Below are 13,507 nucleotides of genomic sequence, written 5' to 3' on the forward strand. Positions count from 1 at the left end.
TGAGGAAGGACATTGAGGGTGTCCAGCGAAGGTTCACCAGACTAATTCCCGGGATGGCAGGACTGACATATGAAGAAAGACTGGATCGACTGGGCTTGTACTCACTGGAGTTTAGAAGAATGAGAGGAGACCTCATAGAAACATATGAAATTCTAATGGAACTGGACAAGCTAGATGCGAGAAGAATGTTCCCGATGTTGGGGACGTCCAGAATTGGGGGCCACAGCCTAAGAATAAGGGAAAAGCCATTCAGGACTGAGATGAGGAAGAACTTCTCTCAGAGAGTTGTGAACTTGTGGAATTCTTTACCACAGGAAGCTACCCCCCCGCTTCAGCTGATGGTTAATTTTCCCAAAGAAGTCGACGAACGGCTGCCACCTCCGGGCGAACCCTAACATTGACCCTCTCAAGGCAAACTTGATTTTCTTCAGACCGAGAAAGCTAGCCATGTCAGTTAGCCAGGTCTCCGACTTCGGGGGCTTTTGAGTCCCTCCATGTCAATAATATCTGTCTCCGGGCTACCAGAGAGGCAAAGGCCAGAACGTCTGCCTCTTTCTCTTCTTGGATTCCCGGATCTTCAGACACCCCGAAAATCACCACCTGTGGACTCGGCGCCACCCTTGTTTTCAACACTTTGGACATGACGTCCACAAACCCCTGCCAGAATCCCTTACGCTTCGGGCATGTCCAGAACATATGAACATGGTTCGCTTGTCCTCCCACACACCTTGCTACCCCAAAGAACCTGCTCATCCGGGCCTCTGTCATGTGAGCCTGGTGAACGACCTTAAATTGTATCAATTATACAAGCCTGGCACATGTTGTGAACGCGTTGAATCTGATCAACGCACCCGCCCAGACCGTCCTCCAATTCTCCTCCTAACTCCTCTGCCCATTTGTGTTTCAGCTCCTCGGTCTGCGTTTCCTCTGACCCCGTAAACTCCTGATAAATGTCCGAAACCCTCCTTTCTCCCACGCACACTCTGGAAACTACCCTCTCCTTGGTGGTAGGAGCGTGAAGGTTGAGACCTGTCTGTGTAGGAAGTCCCGCGCCTGCAGGTACCTAAATTCATTCCCTCCCGTCAGTTCAAATTTCACCTCCAGTTCCCTCAAGCTGAGAAAGCTCCCTTCTATAAACATATCACCCATCCTCTCGATCCCTGCTCTCTGCCACCTCCCGAACCCTCCATCTAACCTCCCCGGGGCAAACCGGTGATTATTGCAGACCAGACCCCAATTTATATTAGGAAACCGGACAAGACCCCAGCAATTTTTCAATTTGTAAATTGTGAGGATAGGACACTTCATTCCAGGAGTGAATCCACTGACAACTAGGGATCTTTTATATTAAAACAATCGTTATTATTACACAGGAGTAACCACGTTGACATCCAGGAGAACAAAAACAGTTTTCCAATTAACAGTTAAATAGTTCTAAAAAATAAAGAAAGATCTTTGAGTCTACTTTGAGCAGCTGTTGTACACAGCCCCATTTGCCAGTGTTTGCACTAACAAAGTGACCTCCGACGCTTTTGCCTTTACCAGGGTACCAGGCAGGGATGTCCGATGTCCCCTTTGCGCCAACAATAGAGCCATTAGCAACGGCCTTAAGGTCTTTGAATACATGTGGAGGAATAGCTAGAGGAGGGGTGGAACACGGGGTCCCGCTGTACACCGACGACGTACTATTATATGAGGGATCTGGAGGCATCAATGGGTTAACATTATGGGGATCTTGCAGCATTTTGGGGCCTTCTCTTGCTATAAGATAAATATAAGAAAGAGTTGTGGTTGGTGTGCCGAAGCAGAGAAGAGGGGCTTAGGGGAGTGACGTTCCGGCTAGCTGGAAGTCATTTTCAGTATGCCAGATAGTAAGGGACTGGGGAAACTCTGGAGGTTGAATTATACAAATCTGGTGGAGAAGGTCAAAGCTGATTCACAAAGATCGGACCGTCTCCCAATCTCCCTGGCGGGCTGAGTGCAATCAGTTACGGTAAACATCTCTTTTTAATCCTTTTTTTCCAATTAAGGGATCATTTAGCGTGGCCAGTCCACCTACCCTGCACATCTTTTTTTTTTTTTTTTTTAATTGTGGGGGCAAAATCCACGCAGACACGGGAAGAATGTGCAAACTCCACATGGATAATGACCCGGAGGTGAGATCGAACCCAGGACCTCAGCACCATGCGGCAGCAGTTCTAACCACTGTGCTACCTTGCCACCCGGTCCAAAGTCCAAAGATGTGCAGGTTAGGTGGGGTTATGGGGATGGAGGGGAGAGGGTGCTCGGTAGGGTGCTCTTTCAAAGGGTTGTTGCAGACTCGATGAGCCAAATAGTCTCCTTCTGCACTGTCGGGATTCTCTGGATTTTAGACCTGGGTAATGGAAATGTCAGCCTTGTGTACCAAAAGAACTGAGATTGGAACAGTGGTATTATTGTTGCAACAGAGTTGAGCGAGCTTTGCTCTTTTCCTAACCAGGCTGTGTATTGTATCTGTAAAATCTCAGATACTTCGACCGGTACTTTAATCAAACGTTTTACCCTGGTGTCTTTATTAGCGAGGAGAACAAAGGACAATGCAAGTATAAAATCAAACCAACTTTATTTAACAACAATGTTTACCCTTAAATTAACCCAATAACATTTACTAAAGAGTCCCAAGATTCGTTGAAAATTTCAGTTGAGCCGTGGATCCGATTCTGAGTCTCCCGGGTCCATCTTGCGAAGGTAGGTCTCGCATGCTGCTTCCTTCCACCTTTGGTCAGATGTCTTGATTGCCTCTGTAAGGAGTCTTTGCTGCTGGTGTGCCTTGGGCGTCTACTTTTATTCCCCCTCCCTCCCTGACTTTCTAGAAACTACTCTGGCTCCGGCTAATGAGGTCTCGGGAGGGGGGTCCCAACACCCAGTGGTTTTCTTTTTTTTAAATATTCTTTCATTCTCCTTTTTCACATTTTCTCCCAAATTTACACCCAACAATAAACAATAATCAGTAACGAATGTAATGTCAATCCCCATATCAATAACAACAATCCCATCCTCCCACCAAACCCCCAAACAACTGCCCGCATGTTAACATAAACAAATGACAAAAAGGAATTAGGAATCATCCATAGTCACCATTAACACATACAGTCCCCCTCCCTAACTCTCCCAGCCCCCAACCCCCCCCTAATGTTCGATGTGATCCAATTCTCGAAAGTGAATAATGAATAACGCCCATGAATTGTAGAACCCCTCCATCCTTCACCACAGTTCAAATTTGACCTTTTCAAGTGTTAAGAATTCCAGCAGGTCCCCCCGCCACACCAGGGCACGGGATGGAGAGGTTGATCTCCACCCTAACAGGAGCCAGTGGTTTTCTTGATGTCCGCTTGACAGGACACCAGGGCCCGCCCCCAGGTGTCCATTTCAGGTGGTGTTGCTTGCACGTAACCTGTTGCCATATAACGTCACGGCAGGAACTCTGGGCGCCTGAGAGTTTGGCTCGATCTGGGCTACTGACAATAGACCAGTACATATCAATAGAGTGCAATGATCTCCTGATGGGCAATTGACGGGGCAGGTCCAGACATGTTTTGGCAGTTTGTCTGTCGGCTGTGTATTTGACTTTGGCCAATTCTGAATTCCCAACAGCCTGCCTGAGGTTTGACTGCAGTTTGATTTAAAATGCCCAATTCTTTAATTTCAAATATCCAATTTAATCGGGCTCAAAACCCGGCCCTGTCAGGTTACCACATGTGCCTCCCTTGAAAATGCTTGACGCTGAGAGTCAGAAGTGAGAAAGTGTTCCATTTCCCAACTCTGCTGCCCCTCACCTTAATGAACACCAACTTCTCTCAAAAATCCCTATTTGATGAGAGGCATGGTGGCACAGTGGTTAGCACTGCTGCCTCATGACGCTGAGGTCCCAGGTTCGATCCCGGCCCCGGGTTACTGTCCGTGTGGAGTTTGAACAATCTGGCTCATGGCTCTTCCCTCCCCCCACAGCCCAAAATGTGCAGGGTAGGTGGATTGGCCACGCTAAATTGTCCCTTAATTGGAAATTATTATTTTTTAAAAATATACTTTTTAAATCTTTGCTGGCTGTAAATATTTGCATTTTATATGTATACTATTTTATAAAATGGAAAAAAGGAGACTTTTTAAAAAAAATCTTCATGGGATGTGTACCTTGGACTGCTGTCTACTGAATGAGGCATTTATTCACTTCACCCCCAGTACATAAATGAAATTTACAAAGTCTGAGACCCATGCGCTGAATTTTACCGCACAATGGATGATGAGCATCTTCGATGAAGCAGCCACCACCAGACACGCCCTTCCACGTGGATCCTGCAGCCTGTTGGCCTGCTTGCACAGAGTGGAACTGAGTGATCGACCACAGGTTTAGCACAGTAAAAGGAGAAGCTCCTCCTCCGCCACCTAGCAGGTGGGGAAAGGGGAGATCGCCACTGACCAACCATGCACATATTAAATAGCCGCTCAGTCGTACTGAGCTTGAGTACTGCTGGGGAAAGAGACATGCTGTCGAAGTTTTTTTTTTAATATAAATTTAGAGGAGCCAATTCATTTTTTTCCAATTAAGGGGCAATTTAGCGTGGCTAATCCACCTAGCTTGCACATTTTCTTTTGGGTTGTGGGGGCGAAATCCACGCAAATACGGGGAGAATGTGCAAACTCCACATGGACGGTGACCCAGAGCCGGAATCGAACCTGGGACCTCGGCGCCGTGAGGCCACAGTGCTAATCCACTGCGCCACCATGCTGCCCTCATGCTGTCAAAGTTTTTCATCCTGCACCTACCAGGACAGGTTCGCGAGATATCCTGAAGAGTCAAACCTGAAAATCTTTGACAGCATGTCTCTTTTTTTTTTTAAGCAATACTTGAACACATATTGTGGAACTGAAATGGAGTCGTGGGAGAACAACACCTAGTGCGGGTGGGGGAAAACATGGAAGATGAAAGATAAAAGATTCCGAAATTTCACTGCGGAATGTATTGCCGTACGGGAAGGAGTTCTGACCCCTTCATCCACCTGATTTCCATGGCACGTTTTCTGTGAACATGAAGCCAGGTTCACTTCGCGTAAGGTGTTATAGCAAGTGACTAGGATCTGACCACTCTCTTCCCTTGTTTTTTTAAGCAGAGTTACTTCTATAATGATGACCTTTTTAACTTCAACTACGCACAGGCAAAAGCAGCTGTTGGCAACTTCAAAGAGGCTGAGGAGGTAAGTTCAGGCAATTCAGCTACAACATCATATTTAGGCACTTAGGACCTCTTTGGGTTGATGGACATAATGAAAACATTTTAAATGTACTGACCATTTTAGAGGTAATCTCAGTGCTAACAGGAGGAAAAAGGGCATCCCTCTGGGTTTTATTGGTTCAGGGCAACACAAAACTGAGTGTACACATCATCTGGTCTCAATGAATCTTAGACACGAATAGGAGGCATTTCCATAAATCCCTTCCTTCTATCGCCACGGCGGCGCAGTGGTTAGCATTGCTGCCTCACAGCGCCGAGGACCCACGTTCGATCCTGGCTCTGGAACACTGTCCGTGTGGAATTTGCACATTCTCCCCGTGTTTGCGCAGGTTTCGCCCCCACAACACGAAGATGAAAGCACGGTAGCACAGCGGTTAGCACAGTTGTTTCACAGCTCCAGGGTCCCAGGTTCGATTCCCGGCTTGGGTCACTGTCTGTGCGGAGTCTGCACGTTCTCCCCGTGTCTTGCATGGGTTTCCTCCGGGTGCTCCAGTTTCCTCCCACAGTCAAAAGATGTGCAGGCTAGGTGGATTGGCCATGATAAATTGCCCTTAGTGTTCAAAAAGGTTAAGTAGGGGTCACTGGGTTACAGGGATAGGGTAGAGACGTGGGCTTGAGTAGGGTGCTCTTTGTAAGGGCCGGTGCAGACTCGATGAGCCGAATGGCCTCCTCTGCAGTGTAAATTCTGTGATTCTGTGATGTGCAGGGTCGGTAGATTGCCCCTTAATTGGAAAAAATTAATTGGGTACTCTAAATTTATAACAAAAAAAGAAGCAAGAGTGGTATGACTTTGGACTAGTCTGTGTGTGAACTCTGCTGTAAGTCACGGCACCCTGAGAAACTACACTGCAGGGTTCATTGTTGGTTGCCTGGCTTCCTGAGGCTTAAAGGCTGATCTAAAGGGGGGAATCCCTATTGCTTTCTCTACAGGCAAGACAGCTGCTGTCTGTTGGCTTAACACGGAGTCCTGCCCCATGGGTCTTTGTGTAGTTCGTAGAAGTTGTACATTGGTCTCCCCATTCCAACTGTTGATCAATCACTATGCAAAAAAAACCACAAGCATCTGGTATCGCTCAGCAGAACTGTCAGACTCAGTGGAGGCACAAAAGAAGCTTTAAAAAGATTGCAATTATCAGAAAGGCCGTCCCTTACATACAAAGAACAATACAGCACAGGACAGGTACTTCGGCACTCCAAGCCTGCACCGATACCCTGCCGAACTTTGTTCTTTTTAAATTTTAACAGCCCAATTCATTTTCTTTCTAATTAAGGGGCAATTTGGTGTAGTCGATCCACCCACCCTGCACATCTTTGAGTTGTGGGGGTGAGACCCACGCAGACACGGGGAGAATATGCAAACTCCACACGGACAGTGAGCCGGGGTCTGGATCGAAGAAATAATGGATGAATTGATGGTCATCTTTCAAGATTCTATAGACTCTGGAACAGTTCCTGCAGATTGGAGGGTAGCTAATTTAACCCCACTATTTAAAAGGGAGCTTTGTAATATGTGGCTTGGCTAATTGCTGAGTGGAGGGTGATGTGTTTTTCTTTCAGTTTTTACTACGTTCTAGCCAGTCTCCACGCTATAATTTTGTACTTTGCTGCTCACTAATCGGTACCTCCAGCTGGGACAGTGCACAAGAGAAATGATTTTGGGGTCTGCTCAAATTGGTATATCCACTCCTGCCCCCCCAAAGTAACGTATCAGCAGACTAGAACATAGAACATAGAAAATACAGCACAGAACAGGCCCTTCGGCCCACGATGTTGTGCCGAACCTTTGTCCTAGATTAATCATAGATTATCATTGAATTTACAGTGCAGAAGGAGGCCATTCGGCCCTTTGAGTCTGCACCGGCTCTTGGAAAGAGCACCATACCCAAACTCAACACCTCCACCCAACACCAAGGGCAATTTGGACATTAAGGGCAATTTATCATTGGCCAATTCACCTAACCCGCACATGTTTGGACTGTGGGAGGAAACCGGAGCACCCGGAGGAAACCCACGCAGACACAGGGAGGACGTGCAGACTCCGCACAGACAATGACCCAAGCCGGAATCGAACCTGGGACCATGGAGCTGTGAAGCAATTGCGTTATCCACAATGCTACCGTGCTGCCCTTAAGAACAAATAAATCTACACTATATCATTTTACCGTCATCCATGTACCTATCCAATAGCTGCTTGAAGGTCCCTTATGTTTCCGACTCAACTACTTCCACAGGCAGTGCATTCCATGCCCCCACTACTCTCTGGGTAAAGAACCTACCTCTGATATCCCTCCTATATCTTCCACCTTTCACCTTAAATTTATGTCCCCTTGTAATGGTGTGTTCCACCCGGGGAAAAAGTCTCTGACTGTCTACTCTATCTGTTGATCATCTTATAAACCTCTATCAAGTCGCCCCTCATCCTTCTCCGCTCTAATGAGAAAAGGCCGAGCACCCTCAACCTTTCCTCGTAAGACCTACTCTCCATTCCAGGCAACATCCTGGTAAATCTTCTTTGCACCTTTTCCAGAGCTTCCACATCCTTCCAAAAATGAGGCGACCAGAACTGTACACAGTACTCCAAATGTGGCCTTACCAAAGTTTTGTACAGCTGCATCATCACCTCACAGCTCTTAAATTCAATCCCTCTGTTAATGAACGCGAGCACACGATAGGCCTTCTTCACAGCTCCATCCACCTGAGTGGCAACTTTCAAAGATGTATGAACATAGACCCCAAGATCTCTCTGCTCCTCCACATTGCCAAGAACTCTACCGTTAACCCTATATTCCGCATTCATATTTGTCCTTCCAAAATGGACAACCTCACACTTTTCAGGGTTAAACTCCATCTGCCACTTCTCAGCCCAGCTCTGCATCCTATCTATGTCTCTTTGCAGCCGACAACAGCCCTCCTTACTATCCACAACTCCACCAATCTTCGTATCGTCTGCAAATTTACTGACCCACCCTTCAACTCCCTCATCCAAGTCATTAATGAAAATCACAAACAGCAGAGGACCCAGAACTGATCCCTGCGGTACGCCACTGGTAACTGGGATCCAGGCTGAATATTTGCCATCCACCACCACTCTCTGACTTCTATCGGTTAGCCAGTTCGTTATCCAACTGGCCAAATTTCCCACTATCCCATGCCTTCTTACTTTATGCATAAGCCTACCATGGGGAACTTTATCAAATGCTTTATCAAAATCCATGTACACTACATCCACTGCTTTACCTTCATCCACATGCTTGGTCACCTCCTCAAAGAATTCAATAAGATTTGTAAGGCAAGACCTACCCCTCACAAATCCGTGCTGACTATCCCTAATCAAGCAGTGTCTTTCCAGATGCTCAGAAATCCTATCCTTCAGTACCCTTTCCATTACTTTGCCTACCACCGAAGTAAGACTAACTGGCCTGTAATTCCCAGGGTTATCCCTAGTTCCTTTTTTGAACAGGGGCACGACATTCACCACTCTCCAATCCCCTGGTACCACCCCTGTTGACAGTGAGGACGAAAAGATCATTGCCAACGGCTCTGCAATTTCATCTCTTGCTTCCCATAGAATCCTTGGATATATCCCGTCAGGCCCGGAGGACTTGTCTATCCTCAAGTTTTTCAAAATGCCCAACACATCTTCCTTCCTAACAAGTATTTCCTCGAGCTTACCAATCTGTTTCACACTGTCCTCTCCAACAATATCGCCCCTCTCATTTGTAAATACAGAAGAAAAATACTCATTCAAGACCTCTCCTATCTCTTCAGACTCAATACACAATCTCCCGCTACTGTCCTTGATCGGACCTACCCTCGCTCTAGTCATTCTCATATTTCTCACATATGTGTAAAAGGCCTTGGGGTTTTCCTTGATCCTACCCGCCAAAGATTGTTCATGCCCTCTCTTAGCTCTCCTAATCCCTTTCTTCAGTTCCCTCCTGGCTATCTTGTATCCCTCCAATGCCCTGTCTGAACCTTGTTTCCTCAGCCTTACATAAGTCACCTTTTTCCTCTTAACAAGACATTCAACCTCTCTTGTCAACCATGGTTCCCTCACTCGACCATCTCTTCCCTGCCTGACAGGGACATACATATCAAGGACACGTAGCACCTGTTCCTTGAACAAGTTCCACATTTCACTTGTGTCCTTCCCTGCCAGCCTATGTTTCCAACTTATGCACTTCAATTCTTGTCTGACAACATCGTATTTACCCTTCCCCCAATTGTAAACCTTGCCCTGTTGCACGCACCTATCCCTCTCCATTACTAAAGTGAAAGTCACAGAATTGTGGTCACTATCTCCAAAATGCTCCCCCACTAACAAATCTATCACTTGCCCTGGTTCATTACCCAGTACTAAATCCAATATTGCCCCTCCTCTGGTCGGACAATCTACATACTGTGTTAGAAAAGCTTCCTGGACACACTGCACAAACACCACCCCATCCAAACTATTTGATCTAAAGAGTTTCCACTCAATATTTGGGAAGTTAAAGTCGCCCATGACTACTACCCTATGACTTCTGCACCTTTCCAAAATCTGTTTCACAATCTGTTCCTCCACATCTCTGTTACTATTGGGGGGCCTATAGAAAACTCCTAACAAGGTGACTGCTCCTTTCCTATTTCTGACTTCAACCCATACTACCTCAATAGGGTGATACTCCTCGAACTGCCTTTCTGCAGCTGTTATACTATCTCTAATTAATAATGCCACCCCCCCACCTCTTTTACCACCCTCCCTAATCTTATTGAAACATCTATAACCAGGGACCTCCAACAACCATTTCTGCCCCTCTTCTATCCAAGTTTCCGTGATGGCCACCACATCGTAGTCCCAAGTACCGATCCATGCCTTAAGTTCACCCACCTTATTCCTGATGCTTCTTGCGTTGAAGTATACACACTTCAACCCATCTCCGTGCCTGCAAATACTCTCCTTTGTCAGTGTTCCCTTCCCCACTGCCTCATTACATGCTTTGGCGTCCTGAATATCGGCTACCTTAGTTGCTGGACTACAAATCCGGTTCCCATTCCCCTGCCAAATTAGTTTAAACCCTCCCGAAGAGTACTAGCAAACCTCCCTCCCAGGATATTGGTGCCCCACTGGTTCAGATGCAACCCGTCCTGCTTGTACAGGTCCCACCTTCCCCAGAATGCGCTCCAATTATCCAAATACCTGAAGCCCTCCCTCCTACACCATTCCTGCAGCCACGTGTTCAACTGCACTCTCTCCCTATTCCTAGCCTCGCTATCACGTGGCACCGGCAACAAACCAGAGATGACAACTCTGTCTGTCCTAGCTTTCAACTTCCAGCCTAACTCCCTAAACTTGTTTATTACCTCCACACCCCTTTCCCTACCTATGTCGTTGGTACCAATGTGCACCACGACTTCTGGCTGCTCACCCTCCCCCTTAAGGATCCTGAAGACACGATCCGAGACATCCCTGGCCCTGGCACCCGGGAGGCAACATACCTTCCGGGAGTCTCGCTCGCGACTACAGAATCTCCTATCTATTCCCCTAACCATTGAATCTCCTACAACTATTGTTTTTCTATTCTCCCCCCTTCCCTTCTGAGCCCCAGAGCCAGACTCCGTGCCAGAGACCTGACCGCTAGGGACTTCCCCCGGTAGGTCATCCCCCCCAACAGCATCCAAAACGGTATACTTGTTTTGAAGGGGAACGGCCACGAGGGATCCCTGCACTGTCTGCCTGTTTGTTTTCTTCCCCCTGACTGTAACAATCAGTCAGGGGGAAGACTAGTACATCAACCGATTGCAATATCACCGCATCGGTACATTGATTTAATGATACCCCATTCATATGCAATTGTGTTGGTTCCTCTACTCTTGCCCAACACAAGAATGTTCTTAACCCCAGCATCAACTTGCATTTCTATAACCCCTTTACACGATCAAACGACCCAAGACACTTTACAGGAGCGTAAGTCAGACAATTGGCACTGAGCCAGAAAAGGACAGGTGACTAAAACCATGGCCACGGTCTTGGTCTAAGAACCCATCATCAATGTACAACAACAATATATATTTATATAGCACCTTTAACATCATAAAATTACCCAAGGTTTTCACAAGAATGCTGTAAAGTAAACTTTGACACTGAACCATCTACAGTAATGCTAGGGCAGATGGCCAAAGGCATGGTCCGAAAGTAGGTTTTAAGGAGTCTCTTGAAGAAAGGGAGATGGAGAAAGAAAGATGGAGAAAATTAAGGAAGGAATTCCAGAGTGTGGGCCTCGGCAGCTGTAGGCACAGCCACCAAAGGCGGAACGATTAATAGCAGGGATTTTCAGGAGGCCAAAATTAGAGGAGCATAGGTATATCCGAGGGTCTCGGAGGAGGAGGTTACAGTGAGAGAGAGATGAGGCCATTTTGGGGGGGGGCCAGGATTTGAAGACAAGGTTGAAAGTTTCAAAATCAAGAAATTGCTTAACAAGAATGTACGTCAGTGAGTGCAGGTGTTACAGGTGAACAGGACTTGATGAGACTATCTCCACGTTGATAGAGCTACCCCTTGCCCCTCTGACCAATGTATCTCTTAAGTTGGTATATCCCGCTGCTGTGTGCTTCAGTGTAAATTTCATGCACGTTTCTGGCAATTTGCATTTAAAATAAATGTTATCTTGAATACGGGACAGCTCTGTGCAAACGTCTGATTGAACTATTCCATTGTTCTGACGCTATGTGATAACAGAGAGAGCTTCTGAATTGAAGGAAGACGGTTGGCAGCTCCCCAGTTACTGGTCCAGTGTTGGGTCAGATCATCCTGTGGTGGAAAAGGAGCTGATTGCAGTTGTGAGTTGTCAGAAAGATCGAGTGACCACATTCTGCCTCGTCAAGACCAGACCGAGGGATCAAGTCAGCAGTGCAGACCACACCGATCTATGCGTGGTCCTGTTAAAAGTCCAGTGCTGGAAAACCTCCTGCTGCTTATCTACACATACATGCAGGGTTGGAGAGAAATATTTGGCAAAAGCCTCCTGAATTGGCGACCAATTTTATTTTGTCTTTTTGAAAGGGGGTGGATGAAAGGGTTGATGAATTGGATGGAACTTGAAGAACTGGGAAGGTGGCGGCGACTGTGCCGGCCTGATGGGTTTTCCTAATTGAAAGAGACCATTCAGCAGCGTGAATCCATTCCACTATTCAATTAGATCATGGCTGATCTATATCGCAACTCAACCTAACTCCATCTACCTGCTTTGGTCCCATAACCCTTAAAGCCATTGTTGGCAGTATCTTCACTATCTACACCAATTGTTAGAAGTCTCACAATGGGGCGGCACGTGGCGCAGCGGTTAGCACTGGGACTACGCCGCTGAGGACCCGGGTTCGAATCCCGGCCCTGGGTCACTGTCCATGTGGAGTTCGCACATTCTCCTTGTGTGCATGGGTTTCTGTGACGGACTCTTGCACACAATTGTAAAATATTCAGTCCTGAGAATAAACAAACCACACCCTTTATCTCAGCTTTATTACAAATTCCTTCTTCAGCTCTCTGAAATGTTTGGGAGTTTCTGTTGGCATCTCATTAATGAGGTATTTAAGCCTTCTGTGCATCTCGAATGTTACAAGCTGGAGCTTGCTTCCACAGTATCGTAGGGAACTAACTGTCTGTACAGCACATTTAGGGAATTTGGCCAAATGTTACTTGAATTAGTGCCAGCTCCCAGCATGCAACTTATTTATTAGTTGGAGGATTAGCTGGATGACAGAGCCTAGCTACACTTATCAGACGATCGGTGCTCTAACAATTCTATTATTCTGTGAAGTTTAGGCATGCAGAAACTCCCTGCAATCAAGGCTTGAATCTGGTTCCCATATCGCTGACGGCTCTTTTAAGGCCATCCCCAAGGTACACATTCCTGGGCAAGGTACAGGAAAAACAATGGTTACCTGTTCGCTTTCTCTTGCCTCTACTCATCAACTTCTGTACCTTTGTCACAGTGTCGTTGTCAGTGCTCCTGAGGGCTTCCTTGTCCTTTGTCCTGCCAACAGCAAAATCATGCTCCAGGCTGCTGCTGCTCCTCTTCCCCGTTGAAATCCTGATTCACAGTTCTGTTTCTTTACTCTTGCTTCACCCCCTTGAGGCGTTAAAGTTCTGACAGTGCTCCCTTCCCTGGCTCTAACCGTCTGCCAGCTTTTAAACCCGAAGCTTGACCTTTTCTAACCATTGTTACCGATTGAGTGCATTTTCTACCATCCTCCTTATGA

At 46.7% G+C, this 13,507-nt stretch overlaps 1 protein-coding gene across 3 annotated transcripts in view; it reads left to right on the top strand.

Moving 5' to 3' along the window:
• ift56 (intraflagellar transport 56) overlaps nucleotides 1-13,507 on the top strand; it is a 67,080-nt gene that overhangs the window by 37,857 nt on the left and 15,716 nt on the right. For all 3 annotated transcript variants that reach the window (XM_072492044.1, XM_072492043.1, XM_072492045.1), the window contains exon 14: nucleotides 5,148-5,231. In XM_072492044.1, the coding sequence (XP_072348145.1) occupies nucleotides 5,148-5,231 (84 nt within the window). The remainder of the gene's footprint in view (nucleotides 1-5,147; nucleotides 5,232-13,507) is intronic.

This window comes from Scyliorhinus torazame, chromosome 29 (assembly GCF_047496885.1).
Source record: "Scyliorhinus torazame isolate Kashiwa2021f chromosome 29, sScyTor2.1, whole genome shotgun sequence".
NCBI lineage: Eukaryota > Metazoa > Chordata > Chondrichthyes > Carcharhiniformes > Scyliorhinidae > Scyliorhinus > Scyliorhinus torazame.